This window comes from Mixophyes fleayi, chromosome 12 (genome assembly GCF_038048845.1).
Source record: "Mixophyes fleayi isolate aMixFle1 chromosome 12, aMixFle1.hap1, whole genome shotgun sequence".
In the NCBI taxonomy this organism is placed as follows: Eukaryota; Metazoa; Chordata; class Amphibia; order Anura; family Limnodynastidae; genus Mixophyes; species Mixophyes fleayi.
Genome location: NC_134413.1, coordinates 17254621 through 17276452, shown reverse-complemented (window position 1 = coordinate 17276452; position 21832 = coordinate 17254621). Strand labels below are relative to the sequence as shown.

General features: G+C 40.3%; 1 protein-coding gene across 4 annotated transcripts in view; it reads left to right on the top strand.

Moving 5' to 3' along the window:
- The window catches only part of PPP1R13B (protein phosphatase 1 regulatory subunit 13B), a 95187-nt gene that overhangs the window by 33835 nt on the left and 39520 nt on the right, over positions 1-21832 (top strand). For all 4 annotated transcript variants that reach the window (XM_075191757.1, XM_075191758.1, XM_075191759.1 and 1 more), the window contains exons 2-4: positions 9819-9966; positions 15376-15495; positions 18991-19052. In XM_075191757.1, the coding sequence (XP_075047858.1) occupies positions 9819-9966; positions 15376-15495; positions 18991-19052 (330 nt within the window). The remainder of the gene's footprint in view (positions 1-9818; positions 9967-15375; positions 15496-18990; positions 19053-21832) is intronic.

Genomic DNA, 21832 nt, shown 5'->3' with positions numbered 1-21832 from the left:
ATACTTACAGTACTCTATACATCATACACTATACTATACATACATACTACATACATACTACACTACACTACTATACATACAGTATGTATACATACATCTATACTCTACTCACTCTTACTTACATACTGCACACATACATACATACACACACACATACATACATACACTCACTATATACTATCTTCGTCTCACACACATCATACCTACACATACATACTGAGTACATACACACTACAGTACACTCATACTATATATACATACACACACATGCATACTCACTGCATTCCCTCAGTCACCATCCAACACTCCACCTTACCCGTGTAACAAGGTTCATGCCAAGATTTGCAGGCTTCCTTCCAGCCTCCTGGGGCAGCGCGTACCTACCCGACGTACGCGCCCTATTTTAACCGTGGTATTGTCCCCGACCCCCACCATCCTTCATCTTCATCGCCACATCCTTACACTCCCTCGTCTTACTGTTCTAAAGCCTCTCACACCCCATTTCTGCTAACCCACCATCTCGCTGTGCTCACATCAGTCTTCCTAGAAGGGCAGTATTCATAACCTGTACTTTCTCATCACCGCTTCTCCGTACTCGTGACAATGCGACATATAATTGTCCATGCCCCAACCCCGGCTGTGGTAACTAACCTACCCCCACGGTCAAGTGTTTGACCCTGTGACTTGTTAATGGTCATAGCCAATGCCGCCTTCAAGGCAACTGCCGCCGTCTTAGCTTAAACGGCAGTCCTGTTTCGGATGGACATAAGTCAATCCGAGGTATCATCACCTTATGGAAGTTAACTGAATTCCCTATTATAATTTTTTTTTGTCAAATAATGTCAGTATACCAAATTTCAGGTCAATTGGATGAGCCCTTTATGTGTGTGTATATATATATATATATATATATATATATATGTATATGTATATGTATATGTATATATATGTATATATATATATATATATATATATGTATGTATGTATGCGTGTATATATATATATACACATATACATATATTATACACATGCGTACATACATATCTCAGTGTATGTATTTTTATGTTTCCCAGTCCTGTCTCTAACAAACGCTGGTTCCCAAAATGTCATATTATGGTATATATACGCATTGTGTATAATAAATATTGGTTTATTACATAGTTCTTTTCAGTGTTTTGCATGTCCGTGTTAGTAAAGGCTCCCTTGGGAAGATATATCCCACTGATAAGCTGTACTGTCCTACTTTTCCAACCTTTCTTCCAAGAGATGTGGAGGTGAATTAGGAAACGAAGAGGTGGATGACACTCATCAAGTGGGCGGGGCAATAATGGCATGAAGCTCCACCCACCTCTGTAAAACACAGTGTGTCAGGGATGTGATAAGGCAAATTTCTTAGAGGTGGGCGGGGCTTCATAATGCATTTTGCCCACCTTGCGGCAGTAAGGTGCTCTCGGAGAGCATTGACAGCTGTCTCGCTGTTCCTGTGGTTCCCCTCCCACTAATTTGGGAATTCTACATATTTCAAAGGAAATGTCTCTTGGCTTTGTGAGTTCTCTTTTATTCCTCAACTTCCTTAACTGTACTTTGTATCATTTTTTTTTACAATATTTGAGGAAGTAAAAGGGTGAAGACATAAAGGGATAATAAAGTAGTTTATTGCCTTACATACAGTATAAGAGTAGAATACACACCTGGCAGCCTACAGGTAGGAAAAGCACCAGCTGATGGCTGTTTTTGTTGTACAGCTGATGTCTTTGTTATTGCAAACAAAAGAAAATATAGCCCAGCACTGTGAAACAACAATATATAAATCACTATGTGTCATTGTATACATAAGAAGGAGAATGTTGTGCACAATGTAGTCTCCTGCTTATGTATATGCTGAGACATAGTGATTTACATATTGTTTGTTTCAGAGCGCCAGACTACATTTTATTTTTTTGCATATGCGCGGTGGTATTAATTGTCCTGGCTGCGCTCTCTGGTCATAGTCACTTGTACACATTTCATTAATTTAAGGGAGCGCACCTTGGTTTTACTGATTCTAACTTGTCTATATTATTGGGTCTACATTGTATTGCCCACCTCCTATTGACCCCCCTTCATCCCCACCCAGTCAGATCCACACTAATTCTTCCATAAAAGTTATATTCCTTATAATAGTCAGATCTAGCCTCATGGTCTCTGTCTATGTTAAACAGCAGTGCCACCTTAAGCTAATAAAAGGCTTTCTGCTTCCTTACTGCTGTGAAAGGGATATTCCACTCCCAGAACACTTTAATTCACCGACTCGTACATGCTATCCTGCAACTATTGCAAACTGCATTGTCCTTCCTTCCTACCTCCCTATTGTGCTTTTTAGCCATGTCTTTGTATCATAAGGCAGAGCTGTTTAGTTGTTCTTCAATGCATCCCAAAGCTCTCGGCTGTGTCATATCCCAGAACAAGGAAAATCAGCTTTGCCTGATGACAGATATTCCAAACAAACAATATATTTAGTAAAAGCTGCATGAGGGCATGTACAGAGCAATAAAAGTCATTAAAAATCAGCATGCTTTTCAGCAGATTATTACTAACATCAGTCTTCAGACTCCAGCACCAATAGCTGTTGTGTTATTTAAAAGATTCATTACATCTTCATAAGCTGCACCTTGCACAGACATTAGGTCAGGATGGAAGATCTCACAGGACTTGTACAGGTGGGATTTGCAAAATTTATCAAACTGTATTGAAGTTTTGGTGAGCCGCAGGACATGATGAAGGTGGGCTGGACCCACGCAAACGTCAGTCCAGTTTAATAGAAATGTGTAATATTTTATAGGAAGCTGTTGATACACTTAGGTGATTACTATAATTGTTTATTTGCAAGGCACCACAAGGGTCCCCATCACCGGACAATCAAAAGTAAATATAGGCACTACAAATCATACCATCGTCACCATTTATTTATATAGAACCACTGATTCCGCAGCGCTGTACAGAAAACTTACATGAGTCCCTGCCCCATTGGAGCTTACAGTCTAAATTCACGAACACAGACAGAGAGAGAGAGACTAGGGTCGATTTTGATAGCAACCAATTAACCTACTAGAATGTTTTTTTGAGTGTGGGAGGAAACCAGAGCACCCGGAGGAAACCCACGCAAACACTTGGAGAACATACAAACTCTACACAGATAATACCAATATAAGTTATTCTTAGAGACATATTAAACTACAAACAAGGTAGACAAAGGAGGGGCAGACATGAGACAGAGAGTAGAGAGAGTGTTGCTCATCAGAGCTTACAATCTAGAGCTTATGAATTTGTTTTATCCTTCAAGGTCATAGCTAATCACTTTGTGGAATTAAAGTACATTGTTCTAACCAGTATCCTGGTTCTCTAACAGAAGTTTGGACAATTCTGCTGCAGTATTTACAGTAGACTTTGAGAGTCCCTCATTCTATACATTTTTCTTTGAGCCGGAGCCAGTAAAGATTCCAGGTCCTTTTGTTTTTCGCCCCATGCGTTTCCAGTGCCAAGGGTATATATTACACAACACATCTCTCCCAGCGCTCGTTTGCCTAATTAGGCGAACGATAATCCACCATATCATGGAGCTGTCACATCCATGGCCTGCTTTGTGTCCTCGATGCTCCTTATCAGTGTTCATAGCTGCACCCATCTCCAAATACCAGCAGTCTGGGAGCTCAGCCGCCTGCACAGGTTCTCTTATTATTATTATTATCCTGGGGCTGCTTGCTGGGCTGTTAGATCCCAAACGTTCCCTTCAATGAGCTTCGCTGTTCACTGAAATACACATGAAGAATTTTTTCACTATGATCCTGCAGAGTCTTATAAACAAACCCAAAGACAAGTCCCAGCCTCGTGAAAGGATCGGTTCAAAGTCTTCTAATAACAAGAAAAGAGACAAAGCGACCGTGAAGAAGGTAGGGCAACCACAGGCATGCAAGACCTGGTCTCATCTTCATTATTCTGTTATGTGTTTTGTTTTGTTTTGTTTCTTCCTGGCTAAGGGTTAGATTTACTAAACTGCGGGTTTGAAAAAGTGGAGCAGTTGCTTATAGCAACCATTTAATTCTTTCTTTCATTTATATAGTGAATTCTACAAAATGATAGCTAGAATCTAATTGGTTGCTATAGGCAACATCTCCACTTTTTCAAACCCGCAGTTTAGTAAATATACACCTAAGGGTCTTCACAAGTCTAGAAAACTCATGAGCTATTGGGAATTGAGAGATCGGACAGAGGTGATTTCAGAGGGGAGTTTGATAACCTGTAATATTTTTTTTTAATTCACAAACTCTAATTCTATCCTTCAGAATTTAGCTTTATTTTGTGATAAGTTGTTTTTTTTTAAATGAACCATAACCTTTTTTATTTTCCAGATTTATAACGGTGACTGTAGAAATGGCTCTATTGTATACTATCTCATAATGTGTATCCCATGTCTGTAATTAGTTGGGAACAACATTTAATTACTTCTGTTTAAATTTGGGATAAATAGAGAGTAGTAAATACACACGGCCAGTAACGGTGGAAGAAACGTTATATATAGTCTTAAAAAGCAAAAAAAAAGTTGGAGTTTTGTAACAAACAAACAAAAAAGTCCAGAAATTCAATAAAGTGTTCTCTTTCTTTTCCTTTGATATCTGCCGTTATGTTCTCTTTGGCTGTGTGTAGTTACACGTCAGACTGTTCTATAACTTTTTATGTTCCACAAATAAGGTCACCCAGCGTTGCCCGGGTCTGATTTGTGAGGTGTTGCATTTTTTTTATGTATTGGCAAATTATTTGGTAAATAGTCCAAGAAAGGATACTTAGAAAATAAGATTTGTTGCTTTGTGACGTTGTCGTTATGTCGTGTTGTAACGAGAGTTCCCTCCAGCAGTCAAACAATTGCTTACAACCCAAAAAATGATGTTTTCACCATTTGTTGCTACGTGGTCTATTGGGTTACTTTTTCGATGCTAAATGACTATGTAAGTTTTGACCCCTTTGTATATAATTAATATAAATATATGTATATATATATATATATATATAATATATATTACTTGTCTAACAAGAGGATGTTTGTAATTCTGTCTCATCTGCTAATACTTTGTTTGTTTTTTTAGCTTGTTTGTTGATTTTGTGAATGTTATGTATCTAAGCTTTCCTTTCTACACCTCTGTACATATCATATAGTGTGTTTTTATATATCCAGTGCTTCTATGTAACATTTGTCTGTGTGTTTGTGGGGTAGATAATGGTCTGATCTGATCCCGCACAGATTTACCCACGATGATGGGTTATGACTTTATATACAACTTATTTGTGGCGCCCGGGGAGGGAATATGTAATCTAATATGAGTGTTAGTGGAAATCTATTCACTTCATTCAGTTTCTCTGCTGAGCAGGGAATTTTAGCATTTATTTTCTTTTCCTTGTATATGCTACCTGCATGTAAATGGCATTAAGAATGTTATTTGTCCGAACCATATAGATACATATATTACTCTGTGACTAGGAAACAGCTTATGTGTGGCTGTCAAATCCGCGTTCTTCTAGCGATATCGTATTTCATAACTTTATTTTTTGCCAGAATGAGAGTAAAAAACACCTTCCAGAAATAATTATCTGTAAGAGTGAGTGAGCGAGCACCTGTTTATATGGCTGGTGTGTGTAATACTGGGTGCATCCAGATACAGGACTCCTGTGTGTGCTGCCTACAGCAGCTTCATTCCTCCCGGTCACTCAGTCCTTTGTCTTTCTGCTTTGTTTGTATTGTGTTGATTTTTTTTTTCTTTCAAACAAATGTTATTGTGCTTGGTTTATTTGCTGGTTATATCAGTGTTACATGTCACAGGAGAGACACTGTACAATGTATTGCCACCATGCATGAAAATGTTACTTTTGAACATTATTTTCTGTATCTATATCAGTACATTTTCCCCGTCTCCAGAATTTGGCTAACTAGCTCCTGAATTCTGCTTTCTTTAAGGTGTGTTTGACCAGGGTTAGGGCTTATTTGTGTTTATTGTTCTTAATCTTCGGATGGTCCGTGTGCGCCCCTCCTCTAAGGGGGTGGATAAAACGACCTTTAGCCAATCGGATCATCAGAATGTTAAGAACCGCACTTACGGGGTCCGTTTATGACTCACTGCAAAATTGGCACCTACATTATCGCCCCCTTGTCACCACTTTTCGCAGCTATAAGGGATGATGTACTTGGGCCATTTATCAAAAAGTCATGCCGGGACAGGGCATCCGATGAGAGGCTGTTTCACTAACGGCTCTGCGTTCTAACCTTTACTATGCGTGCGTGCCTATAGGTCAGTCCGTTTTGTTATATAATGGAGGGGAGAGCCCCAAGCCTGCTGGAGTGTGATCCAAATATCCCTCTTCTTTGATGCTCTCCCCATAGGATCAAGCTTCGAAAAAGATAAGCTGTTCGAAGCTGGATGAATTGGCCAATACCGTAGTCCCCATTAAGAATTATGTGGACTGCAGTGTTCTGGCTTAATGCAGGAGATATCTCTGTCTTTTGTTAAATTGCTGGGTTACAAAAATATGCTAAAACAATGCAGAAACATCCGTTTCCGCATGGTAAGGTTTGATAAATAGACCCCTTCGTATTCCGAAGATGAATGTGATCTTGTGGGGTTTAGTAAACCGTCCTCTCATATAATTATGTTATCAGGGACAGGGGGGCAGTGATTTGCTCCTGGGAAGCCACAGACTGAGACCTGGGTAGAAGAGGGAGCAATGTCTGGCAATAGTGACACGAGACTCCTGTCAAACTGATGCTAGTAAATTCATACGTACCTTTTTTTTTTTGTTTTGGTTTTTTTTGCATGTGTCCTCTCATTATGCTGTGTTTTTTTTGTTTGTTTTTTTAATTCAACGCAATGCCCTCTGAGATATAGTGTAATCTGTTCATAGGAAGGTTGATTTTTATGTTTTAATGCTTACTTGCTATTAAAAAGTAAGCACCATGGTTATATGATCAGTTGTGGTGTTTTTTTTGTTTTTTTTTATTAATGTAACAGTATATAAGGAGTAAGGAATGTCAGCACAATTTTCAATATTTTCTATTTTTAGACACAGACACACACAGACACACACAGACACACACAGACACACACAGACACACACAGACACACACAGACACACACAGACACACACAGACACACACAGACACACACAGACACAGACACACACAGACACACACACACACAGACACAGACACAGACACAGACACAGACACAGACACAGACACAGACACAGACACAGACACAGACACAGACACAGACACAGACACAGACACAGACACAGACACAGACACACACACACACACACACACACACACACACACACACACACAGACACAGACACAGACACAGACACACACACAGACACAGACACACACACACAGACACACACACAGACACACACACACAGACACACACACACACAGACACACACACAGACACACACAGACACACACACACAGACACACACAGACACACACACACAGACACACACACACAGACACACACAGACACACACACACAGACACACAGACACACACACACAGACACACACACACAGACACACACACACACAGACACACACACACACAGACACACACACACACAGACACACACACACACAGACACAGACACACACAGACACAGACACAGACACACACAGACACACACACAGACACACACACAGACACACACACAGACACACACACAGACACACACACAGACACACACACAGACACACACACAGACACACACACAGACACACACAGACACACACACACACACACAGACACAGACACACACACAGACACACACACACACAGACACACACACACAGACACACACACACAGACACACACACACACAGACACAGACACACACAGACACACACACACACAGACACACACACAGACACACACACAGACACACACACAGACAGACACACACACACACACAGACACACACACACACACACACAGACACACACACACACACACAGATACACACACAGACACAGACACACACACACAGACACACAGACACACACTATTTACAAAATCCTAGCGCAGACATGAATACAGATTATAGATTTCAACTGTTGCCGTTCTCTTACCCCTTGTATCACAGCTAACGTCTGCAATAAAATAATTACTAGTTTTTAAAAATGCTTTAGAAGCCCCCCACAGTGTGTAGGGCCGGCTAACCAATATAACTGCTTTCCGAGCCCCTGTTGTGTTTTGTGATGGATGAGCAGGCACCCACTCCGGTGACCTAGTTTCTACGTCCAGAATTATGTCTGCGCAGTTAAACCCACACAGTTCTCTCTAGTTTTGAACTTCAGTATTCATTAAATCAGACCTGCAGCCAATGATACACGGTCATTCCAGCAGGTTTACATTTAAGCTGGCTGACGTATTCCTCAATGTAAACCTTTTATGCCAGCAGAGTGTACACACGAGTAACCCGTAGATCATGTAACATACGCACGTCGGCATACCTTCCAAGCTGCACTTGGCATAGGATTGTCTCTTATATTCTGGTTTATTTCAAGATGCAGTTGAATAAATTGATGCTAGAAATATACTTTACAAGGGATTAAAGTGCAGCAGTCTGAGGCCGCTGTTATGTGGGCTTGGCTAATAATAATAAACTCTTGCGCGCCCTCAGAATTTGAAAACGAGGCAAAACGTAATTGTGACGTCGTTGGATCTCGCGAGTTTTGAATTCCTTTTAAATATCCAACATCACAGAGGGTGGGAGGGAGGGAGGACCCCATTTTTCTTTTCTGCCACTGCTGTGTGCCAATGTGTCCTAGATGTGCTAGGAACTGCCGTGTGTTTGTGTCATTGCTCTGTCGCTTACCATCCAGCCAGGTCGCTGCAGTCTTTGTCCGAAAGTGTATGAAAATAATATTGTGACCTGTGAGGTGGTCAAAATTGACTGCAAATGACTTGAAATTAGTGTTATTGAGGTTAATAATAATGTAGGAACAAAAAAAAGAGCAAAATTATGTGATTTTAGCATATTTTAGGTTTTTTTCTAAAAAATACAAAACCAAAACCAAAACACACGAGGGTGGTTTTGCCAAAACACAAATCTAATCCAGATCCAAAACCAGTTCACGGGGGTCAGTGAGCATCTCTAATTCTTTTGAGTATTGGTTCAGGCCACAAAATGGCTGCCTGCAAAATATGTAGGTGTCATGCACTTTAAGGAGCTCAACCTAGACTGCTACAGTAGCGAATAAATAAAGAGATTGGAGATATGTGGAATAGATGATTATTAAAGGTCAAGGGTTATAGTATCGCCAGTGTGACTTGTAGTCAACGTGGCAGCTGGTAACAGGGCCGGATTAACCCTAGGGCTAACTGGGCTACAGCCTAGGCGCCTCGGGCATCCAGGGGGCCCTTGAAAGTGCTCAACAGCATTATTGATCGGTCAGGGGTGGGGGCGCCCCCGGCACGATCAATGCTGCTGAGCACTTTCACTGCGGTCCTTCCCCGGCGCACTGTAGTCTCCTCAGTAAAGAGTGTACAGCGGGGACGGACTGCAATGTCAGGAGATGGAGGTAAGTGCCTTGGGGGTGGCTCGGCTCTCCGGGGGGAGGGGAGGGAGGCCCCTGTGTTAAAGGAGCCTCCATTTCCTTAATCCGGCCCTGGCTGGTAATAGCTTCATAAATAAAGTTGTGTTATTTTGAATACATAACTTTGCTGTCGGCATAATGTTTGTTCTCAGAGTTCTAAGATAATGGATATAACAAATGGTGATGTTTTTTCTTTTCAGACTATATTAACAGTATTTCTTAGCAACAATGAACAAATATTAACTGAAGTCCCAATAACCCCTGAGACAACATGCCGAGATGTGGTGGAGTTTTGCAAGGAGCCGGGGGAAGGGGCGTGTCACCTGGCCGAAGTGTGGCGTGGGAATGGTGAGCAACTCTTTTATCATATCTTACACAATGACGTGTTGGGGGGTATTCAATTGTCAGCGTTAACGCTGAAAAACGAGCGCTCAAAAAATCTTACCGTTAATACGGTAATTACTCGCGGAATTTCAGCTCGCCGCAGGGGGCGGCGAGCTGAAATTCCGTGAGTAAACTACTGTATTAACGGTTTTCGCGCGCAATATTACCGTATAAACGGTAATATTTTTTGAGCGCTCGTTTTTCAGCGTTAACGCTGACAATTGAATACCCCCCGTTGTGTTTTAAATGGCTCTAAGCCTATAGATGTTTGTTCTCCTTTTGTATATGCCTAATGTAAAAATGAAGGAATGTATGTATAAAAATATGCTTTACTTAGGCTCTATGATGGTACCAGTAAGTGCGTTTGCAGATATCACCATTCAGATCAGTTCCATTGTTTTTCTTCTCTTCTCCAATAATTCTTCCTATCTTCTCTCTGTCTAATTGGCTAAAGGTAAAGAGGTAACAGGTACAATCCTGAGTTGGATGTTGGTTGCTTTTTAACTTAGAGTAAAATGCCAACAATCGGGTGCGGGCAACAGAAAAGAGATTGTATCATATCCCCATTTATCTGAGATAAATCAGTTCAGATGACTTCATATGTTAACTCACCAGTGATAAATCAGGGATAGCCAGAAAACGTGGCCTGTTATTGGCCTGGTTGTCAGAAATCTTATTGTAAAAACTGTCAGCGATTAATTTCTTAATCCTATTTCAATCGCCGTAGATTTGTGAATATTTTAAATTAATGTATCCATTTCTCTTACGCACTGGGTTCCATTTCATTCACGATTATGTATAACTTAACGGGAATAATTCAGTAATAATCTATGTGTGATTAGCAGGCCGGAAATAATCAACAAGACGCTAATGCTGACATTATTGGAGTTTTGTGTAGTGACAGGGCTAATTACCTGTGAAAACAAGTAACATAACAGAATGTTTTATACCATGGTACCTACATACAGATGGGGGATTAATAACAAGACCGCAATGAGGGTTCCCTAAATTCTCACATACAAAGTGTTAATGACATGGAGATGGTGTCTGGCACATAGGTGACAATAACACATTATAAGACTTCTGTGAAGTGCTGCCAAGGCGTCAGGGTAAACAGAAGCAACACATTTACATAAAGCCTGGATAAATAGCACACACATCCCAGTAGCTCATACAGTAGGTGATGTTTCAGATTTTATTGTAGGGATTGTACTTGTGCTAACGTATAAAGCATGCCTGTCCAACCTGCGGCCCTCCAGATGTTGTGAAACTACAAATCATCATGAGTGCTAATTATTGGGCAATAGGGATTTTTTAAACACTCATATCGGGCACAAGTAGATGAAGAATGTTATGTTCTTTGACACATTCACTTCACTTTCCAAGTCCTAGGGGGTATAGTTACTAAACTGCGGGTTTGAAAAAGTGGAGATGTTGCCTACATAGAACAGAAAATACGTCTGATGAACTTTGTAAATGAAAACAAGATCATCATTAAACCAGGCGGCAATGATAACTATAACTCCTAGATCAAGGGGTATGTTTACTAAATTGCGGGTTTGAAAAGTGGAGATGTTGCCTATAGCAACCAATCAGATTCTAGCTGTCATTTTGTAGAACGTACTAGATAAATGAAAGCTAGAATCTGATTGGTTGCTGTAGGCAACATCTCCACTTTTTCAAACCCACAGTTTAGTAAATATACCCTCTAAAATATAATCTCATGTGACAGATAAGCCATAACTGATTTTACTGTATCATTTAGTCCGTCCAGAAATAGATTAACACGAAAAGCCATGTGTGGGAAAAAAAGTATATGCAATATATAATAATATATATATACATAAGATTAGATTCATTTTAGGACTTGGTAAGGACTAGATGATGATGATGATAATTATGTACTGATCTTTACAAACGCAGATTTGGAAACGGCTGCACTTTATCGCTTGGCTGTAGATATAGAATATATATAACTTGTGATCCGATCTGGTTGGCTGTTCCATTAATCATCATGCAGTGTTTTTTTTTCTTATGTACCAAATAACATTTTGGATGAATAGCAGCATAGCATCTAATAATCCCTGCTCTGTTGCATCGGAAATAAGGGACACGTTAGCTAACAGAATCGGAAGGGCTTGGCACCACGCGCTTCTAATCCTCTTTCTGGAGGCTTTTAATGAAAGTTTGTCAGCGCCGCCGGCTCCGACTCCCAGATGTTTGATGCCGGGATGCATCGGCGCTCACATGGGTTAGGAGCGCACAGCCTGCTTTCTGACAGAACCTTTACATTTTGTTTTGGGTTTTTAAAAACTAAAATAAAAAAAAAAATCCTAAACTGGAGGTTGACTCATGTATTTGTCTGTAATATTTTTCCCGTTCCACACCGATGACTCATTCTTCTAATGGTTTCTGAACCTAATAAATATTGTTTGAGGCTCTGTTGCTCATCTCGCCCGGACAGCTGTTAGTGTTTGCGATAAGCAGTCACAGTCAAGGTCACCAAAGACATTTTATTTCCAGAGAGCTAAACATTGTTTTTTTTTTTGTTTTTTTTTAATACTTGTTTAAACTTCCAGTGTTACACAGTGTATATAAAGAGTCTGTGCAGAACAATCCTAATCTGCTTCTCTTGTATCCGCTCAGGGTGGGGGGTTTGTACAGGGTCCTTGGGCTGTAGTAGGTTCTTATACTTCTTCAGATGTCTGTCCTCCTCCTACATACTTACACCACTCTGTACCACGGGCTTACGGTATCCTTTGAACATGTTCACCCCCCTCCCCCCCCTCGTTATCATTTTCAATACAATCTGCCCTCCTACCTGTCGTCCTCCCTGCATTGTTATCTTATGTATGTTGTGGGCAAGATATCTGTCTATAATGTTCAAATTCTTTTCATTTTGGGCTCTTTCTCTAAAAATAGAAAAGTTTGCTTCCGAAAAATAACAAATTGGCTTATCTAGTCCATCTGTTTTACTACTGACACTTTTAGATTTGTTTTTATAGGTTTTAGGGTTTTTTTTTGGGGGGGGGGAGGGGCAGGGGGCTAGGTGTGGGTTATGGAACAAAACAAAAAATAAGTTCTTAAATGGCCATATGTAGGGTATGTTCCGTGCATATTATAATTATTTAGCTCTATGAGATCCCCACCACCTCTCCTGGCAAACTTTGCCATGGTGATGTTACTATACCCGTTTTGTGGGTGGGCGAATTGTTTGTCAAACTGATTGAGGTACGTCATACTGTACAGGGGACCTCAGTCCTTTGCCAGTTTGTGTTTAATAACATGAGTGGTTCATGCCGGAGATACAGCGCAGCTGACCTAAAAGGACATCACATCTGTAGAGTCTAGTACCGGCCGGGCCAACCTGTGGCTCAACCAGGTGTTGTGAAACTACAAGTCCCAGCATGCTTTGCCAGTAGATAGCCAGCCCATAGCTGGCAGGGCGTGCTGAGGTTTGTAGTTTAACACCTGGAGAGCCACAAGTTGGTCAGACCTGCTCTAGTGGAAGAGTGGAGAGTGCCATGGACCATAGTGAAAGATTTACTTGCCATTACTGAACACTGAGCAGGTATTCTTTGAGAATATCTGCATTAAGGTCCTCTAGGAAAGTACAGGATATGCGGGTGCACAGAGCTTTTCTGTTTGTGCCTAATCACCCACCACCAGCTCTTTGGAACTACCCCTGAAAAATCAATCTGTACTTACTTCTGCATGACTGCAGATCTGGCTGGAAATGCACATGGTGGAAATTCCGTATATGACCATTCCTGCGTTAATTTTCCACCTTTTTAGGTTTTCTCCTAAAATACTGCTCCGTTTAACCCAATTCATGTCCTAACTTATTCATTTGATTGAGAAGACATCGGGGAATAAATGCATTAAGGAGCCATTTTTGCCTTTAAACCCATTGGCGTTTTAAATTTAGCTGTCAGTCGCTAAATATTGGCGATTTTGCAAAAATCGCTCCTTAATACATGACCCCCGGGACTGTCTTTATTAAATGTGGCACTTTTATGTATTTTAATGTTTTTGTTCCATTGGTAGAAATGTGCTTTGCCCTGGAAGTACTTGGAAAGTAATGCCCCTATCCCACCCAGCTACTCCCTCCAGAAGTGTCAAACTTTAGCCAACCCTCAGACACTGCCAGATCTGTGCACTACATGAAATCTGGTGTATTTGTCAAAAATAGGTGTGCGATTGTTACAAATTGCTGTTTAGTAGTCTGAGGAGTATCCTATTATTTCTCCTGTTAAGGAGAAATCCAATTATATTATAGTCCTTTTAACCAGTGCTTTAGATTATATTATCTTATAGTCCTTTTAGTGCATTGCCCAGGATTGTGCCGATACAGGATATCTTCAGACAGCCTGTTCCGTCCTTGTTAGAGCTCTCCGTAGGATTTTCTGGCCCTCATGTAAAGCTATATGGGAGAGAGCCTTTCTGATACAATAAAAAGCATTGGTGAGATTTTTAAGCTACTCCTTCTGAACAGAAGAAGCTTATCCACATATTGTCCGTGAGAATAGACTTCTGGTAATAGCCAATTACACGGCAGCCCTTCACACTTTACCTAATGGGTACCTGCAGCCTGCTTTGTGCTCGTTTGTATCCTCAATACATTTTCCTATCATTCGTTATTTGTTGCAAATGTCTAATATCAGTGCTGGGAATTTAAAGTATGGTTTTATAATAATGTGCAACAAAGCTGTTCTGAAATAAATAATAATCTACCACCACTAAGCACACGGATAACTAACCTGTATGAACGCACTTTGAAGTGTCCGGCTCTTCCCAGGACAATGCAGGACCTGATGTCTTAGTGTTGCAGTCCCTGTGTGTTATACCATCATCATCATCATTTATTTATATAGCGCCACTGATTCTGCAGCGCTGTACAGAGAACTCTCACATCAGTCCCTGCCCCATTGGAGCTTACAGTCTAAATTCCCTGACATACATACACAGACAGACACACAGACTAGGGTCAATTTGTTAGCAGCCAATTAACCTACTAGTATGTTCTTTGGGGTGTGGGAGGAAACCGGAGCACCCGGAGGAAACCCACGCAAACATGGGGAGAACATACAAACTCTACACAGATAAGGCCATGGTTGGGAATTGAACTTATGACCTCAGTGCTGTGAGGCAGAAGTACAAACCACTTAGCCACTGCGCTGCCCTGAACCAGAAGAGACACCAGAAGAGTATAAGTAAGATTTTGATAAATATGTTCGGTGCTGTACATTTTATTCGTATAAATAACTTGTTTAGTAGTTCTTAATGTGAAAGAGCATTTTGTGTTATTGCCTTCAAGCGACATGACTAATACCTTGTATAAAATTAATCACATTCGTTTCTTGACTTCTCCAGAGCGACCTTTGCCCTTTGATCATCTGATGTTTGAGCACTTGCAGAAATGGGGTCCTCGGAGAGAAGAGGTGAAGTTCTTTCTGCGCCACGAGGATTTCCCAGCGGAGAGCAATGATCAGAGTGAGTATCCTCCTGGCCCATTGATAGCTGTGTCTAACGATGCTGTCAGTTTATCAATATCATCGTAAGTCACTTGTATACTTGAAATCAGTGGCGTGTCCCAACGAATGTATTGTACAGCAGCGTACCGGGAAGACGGTATTCTACAAAACAAAATTTCAAAAGTAAAAGGGATCAAAAGTATATAACATAATTCTATACTAGAAAGGAGCTAAAACATATACATTTAATATAAGGGTCTATTCAGTTTAATACATTTATTTCACAGCCTCCCTTTAAATGAAAATATCCCCTTTTACACCTAACTGTGGTCTGAGTGTTGGGTAAGATAAATTTAGAAACATCTACTTGTCTCCACTCCCCCCGTGCTCCGTTCTTTAAAGCCGGAGAATTATATTTACGTTATTTTATATCTATTGCCTAACTTCACCCGAAACTACGTTTGTAGCTTTGGGTGGAGCCAGCCGTCTTTTCTCTCTTTAGTCTTATTTAGAACATTCCATTTCAAATATTTTGATAGCAAACCTGTTGGTGATTGATCTATATTGACTTTAAATAAATCTTAATGTTTGCTTTGCATGTGTGCAATCACCTGGCTAGGTGGGGGTGGGAGGGGGGATTTATTTTAATTTATTTTTTCAGCCCCTATTTCCTGGACAGTTGGAGTCCCGCCATTGAGCGAGAGTCGCTAGCACTATATATGTCTGATTGGTACAAAGCAGGAATGCAAGCCTTGGTTTTATTTTCATTTTCACGACACTTTGAAGCTTGATGTGTAGCAGAAACAATGCCAAAGGCAGTCTGAAGAACGTACCACACTTACAGGTTATAACTTACATGGTGCTTCAGGGGAAACTTCATCACCATTGTGCAGATCATTAACTTCAGTGAAGTTGAAACACTTTTTTTAATTTTTAATTTTTTTTTACTTTGTAAACTTTAGATTGTGCTGTGATTTATACTTGGGCTGGACCATCGCAGCCTTCTGCCTCATTGCGTGACTGTAGGTAATCTGATCCCTTGCTGCGCAGCATAATATGTTGGGGCATGAAAAATAAATAATAATAGTATTAGTGCACAGCGTATTCTTCTGTGATTCTCCTATTTGGGCAGGTTTATATTTTTTAAGGAGTAAGAGATACTCTTGTTCTGTAGAGATTAATAATATCCTTTACAGACCACTCTGTGTGCCTGAGATTACACCCTGCTGGATTTCAAAGGAACATATTTCAGATGTTTTTTTGTTTGTTTGGTTTTTATTCTTAACAGAACCATTTATTAATAAATTAAAGATAATTCTAATGCAATATACTCAATTCAATGTAAAACCGTATGTTGATTTTACCTAATTGACTGTATATGAATGAAATACCATAATTGTTTTTAAAGCTGCTGTCCCATTTTCACTGTTAGAATGCCTGCTGAATCTGTCTCCTCTTCTATTGAATAGGTAGTCAGTGCGAAGGGAGATAGAGAAGACAGAATACTTGTAGATATGTACAGAACCGGATATTAGCCTGGTGCAAGCTGGATTAATGAAAGGGAATGTCTAATTAGTATAGGTTACTGCGTATTACCGTATATACTCGAGTATAAGCCGATCCGAATATAAGCCGAGGCACCTAATTTTACCACAAAAAACTGGGAAAACTTATTGACTCGAGTATAAGCCGAGGGGGGGCTTTTTCAGCATGAAAAATGTGCTGAAAAACTCGGCTTATACACGAGTATATACGGTAGTTTGATTTTAGAAATGGTAATGATGAGAGGATATCCACTGCTATTTAGATAGTACAATCCCCTTGTAGTCCCTTGGTGAGATGACCCAGGTGTTGTCCAAAAGACTTGGCATTTTGGCTATGCCGATTTAAGTGTTTCTTAGTATGGTTTCACTTTTAATGTTAGCAAAATATTTGATATTATTTACAAACTTCTGATTTTTTATTTTCACTATATTTTAGCACTATGCCAATTGTCTTTATTCCTTACTAAATTGCGAACACAGATTTTAGTACATTTCCCTGTATATCTTTTAGCTATATGTTATATTACGCAATACTATTTATCTAGTGTTAAGTGTCTTTATGCTTTTAAATTACTGTGTACATTTTTTTTTTTTCTAAAGTAAAAAAATCAATTTTACTAACTACAGCGCTGTTGCATTAATTTAAGAAATGTGAAAGTGGGCAATATCACAGTGGGTCAGAGGCGGACCTAGACTTTGTTGTTAGTGGGAGGGGTGGGGGTAGAGATTTAACATGTTTACACCCCTCCTTCATTTTGATTGGTGGGTCTGGTTGGCCACTCCCCTACCCATTATGATCACCGTTCCGTATGCAATTTAAAGATAAGCTTTTGCATGGGGGGGGATTGCCCCCTCCTGGATCCACCACTGCAGTGGGTTGGGATGTGACTTTTTAACCATTTGCATGCTGCTGTCCCACGGGAAATCATGTACACCCTTTAACAGGCATTTAACTTAGACTGAGCATCTTTTTTGTTTAGTTTGCATCACTTGCTCAGCCTTCTGTCCCCATGGTTGGACAGGGTGGGGATAAAACAACCTATTCCTCAATCAATGCTGTAGGAGCACATTGTATTTCAGGCAATCCGTGTGATAAACTTGTGTGAGGCAGTCACCTGTCCCCTTGTGATTTGGGCTGCATGTGATGGGCACAGTCATGAGGCCTGGAACGGAATGGAGATAATCGGGAATCCATCAGCTGAGAGTTAGATAGTGGAAGGAGCAGGGTCCTCCAGCAGCACAGCCGTCATGTGAGGCTCTGGTCACACTGATGCAGCAGATTATACTGTCAGATAGACCTTGAGATTAAACCAAGTTCATGCAGCCAAGTCGTAGGTATCCAGTTAACCGATCATGGGCAAGTAGCTGGCCTTGTACTCGGTCTGTTGCTGTAACAAGTAGAATACAACCATTTCAGAATATTTCAAATCTGCTTACGTTTCAAATGTAGTTTGCTTTATATTTTTAAACACAAATCTAACACTGGTGTTTCACGGACCTTCTCCTTAACTATCCGTTACACCCAGCTCTATTTATTGGAAAGTATAGTATAGCTTAAAGCTGCAGTACCACCTATGAATGATCTGGTGCCCCCCACCAATCAGAGTCAGCAGTCACGAAGATGGTGACATCTGATAGGTCCTCACACCCTCCCTCCGCAGCTATTATAAAGACGTACATAAAAGTTCGCCCGCTTAGGTGGTAGTGCGGCTTTATTGCGCCAGAATCTCTCATTTCAGTAACAATGGCACAGACTAAAAATTACTATGAATGAGAGAGTCATACTTTATTAATACATTTGTATTTTTCTTCTTAATCTCTTTTATAAGGGCAGAGTTCAATTCATTTATCAAAAACAATAAAACCCTTAAATGTGAAACAAGAATTTTAGACCGAAGTCTGAAAATTCTTGGATTGAGTTTTCACTTTTATACCAATAAAACCAATATTTTATTTTTTTTCTTTCCTAGCGGCTCGACAACCTCCAGCTCAGCGGAATGGAGTGACGGGGGAGAAAAGACTCGAAAATGGGGTATGTATCATTGGCTTAACTGACCAAATGATCTGTGCATCTTTATTCAAGGCTTTATCAGTATGTAATAATGCTGGTTAGTGGCTAATACCATAGATTCCCAGGTACCTTACTTACTACATAAACTTGGTTGTAATGTTGGTCTGATGTTTGTTGTGAAAATAGAAAATCGGCTACAAAGACGGTGTTGTGTAAGGAATGTATTTGGTAAATAAATTAGCAGATCAAAAAGTTTCCATGAGCCTATAATATATAGACATAGTAAGTGTAACATGAAACAAGCCATGTTTTCACTGTCTCAGATAATTGGTGTTTTACACTCTCCAGATTGTACTGATTCATCCCACTAAATGGTTGGATGTTTGGCCTATTGGTACACTTTGTAAGGTATAGCGCCTCCCTAGTGGATGTCTAGGTGTATTATCCTATGCATATGTACTTAGGGCACACGATTGCTTTCTAAAAGGATTGTCATGCTGGTGCCCTACTATTATCATGAGTTTCCTGTAGAGCTGTGATCAGAGTAATCCAATATCACCAATATATTGCGTGATTAGTATTGATTTGCATTGACTTTTCTCTCTAATGGTTATTTATATATTCGCTTTAATTGTTTAGCTTTGATTTATCTCTATGGGAATATCTTTTTTGTATATTGTATTACCACCTTGTCCACACATCTGTTTAACTGGTAGCCCATTGCCCAGATCTGACAATCTCTTTTTTTTGCTACTTTTAAAAAAGAAAACTTTATTGAAATTTTCATTGATTATTTAGAGCAGTGGTGGGCAAACCAATATATTTAATGTGGGGCCCTTCAATTTCCAAACGGGCCACACATTAAGCTAAATTTCAAGAATAAACAACAACAACAACCCCAAAACAACTTTGATTTCCCCACATTCTGAAATGCACCCACATGCCCGCCTGCTCCAATATTGCACCACATGACACTTGAGACTTGATTCTTGTTCCAAAAGCTCCACATGCTCTCAGACCCCCACTTGTATGCCAAAACTCCCCCACAAACCTTCCCACATGCCCTCCGATGCCATCCAGACCTTCCCACATGCCACTCATATACCCCTCATGCGTCCCATCATACCCCTCAAACCTCCACTCATGGCCCTCACATACCACTCACACTTCCACGCTCTTACCTGCACAGGGGATAGAGGGTAATCACCTGGTGGAGAATACGCTGCACTAACACTTTCCCCCTCCTCTGATTGGATGAGCTTCCATGTCATGTGACCTCCCTGCACTGTGCAGAGGAGGTCACACGACATGGAAGCCAGTTGCTCCCATTTGAGGGTGTCGCTGGATGAAATTGGGAACACTGTAGCCAAAGGCCAGGGTGCATTGATTGATGGATAAACAATACAATCAATATCAGTTGCTTCTTATTATATGGCGTTGTTTGTCTGTATTAGGGCCCGTATTTATTATTTTCTGCTCACTCTGTAAAAGACTTGGTACTAGTCCAAAATATGTTGTCAGTGTTGTGCCCCAAGTACTGATGGGTTATACATACACCCTCTGCATTTATTGTTGTGTAGTTGTCAAATAGCTGTGATTTACATGGACAGGCTACATCTGTAAACTTATTGGGTGACATCTTTAGTACCATGAAAAAATATTATATAATTTATATTACTGTATACTTACAGCTTTAACAGGATGCCTGACCTTCATATGATACCAATTTATTGGCTTCCACCTACCTCCTGCAACTTTCACTAACGCATCAGGTTCTCTTTTTATTTAACTTCTGTGATTTCTAGCCATGTCTGATCACTGACATCAGTCTCTCTAAGCGCCCACACTCAGTTGTGTCATAGAGATCAGCAATTTTTATGCTAGTATCTAGCTTTTTTCTGTTCCTATGTAAAAGAATGTAGCTTAGGAAATAAAAAAACATTACCTCCGTCTTCTTAGAATGCATAAATGCACCCACCCAGTATCCATATTATTTCTTTATGACCAGATTTGTGGAAGTAAAATTGTAAAAGTTTCCATTTACCTCACACATGCCAATCAAATCATCATTTGATGCCCTTTCTGGACTTACCCTATGGAATCTGACCATTTTGTTTGCTGTGTCTGAATAAATAAAGTTCCGATTGTTCAGCGCTGAGTAATATGTTGACGTTACATAAAAGATAATAATTGGGTAGACGTTGCTCGGCGATGTAGGGTCACATCCGGGCCCTTATATTGGCTTATGGGTGACAATGGTAAACCGCACATAGCTCAGCTGTTTTATTACAATTTCTAGAGAAAGAACTTACCCCTCTAACTCAGCCTTTTGCAACGGGACCCGCTTCCTCTGTGCTTCAGACTGATGAAATCAGCCATTCAGTGTGAATAAGTGAAAATATTTCCCTCCCTCCTAGAGGAATGTATCGCCCACTTGCAGAGGGAAACAAGTGAGATTATCGGATGCCAGGCTGCTATGTCCTTGATGTGTTCACATTTACAGCTACTAAATGACCCTTGTGATATTGACCTATCTTCCAGTAGAGTTGATATTGCAAAATCTGTCTATTAAAGAAGTGTCCTGTTCCCCAGTATAGTTTCTCTGAGAGTGTTTAATAAATTGTGGACAGAAGTTCATCTATGCAAAACCTTGTTGTGTTCTGTGCGGTAGCTGCAATATTACTTTGGCTGTTCTTACCCTCAGTACCATCAGTGGACATCTATACAATTGTGCCCTGCGGGCAAATTTATTGGAAGCCTTGGGACAAACTGTACCCATGACAGTTGCTTTGTGTTTGCCA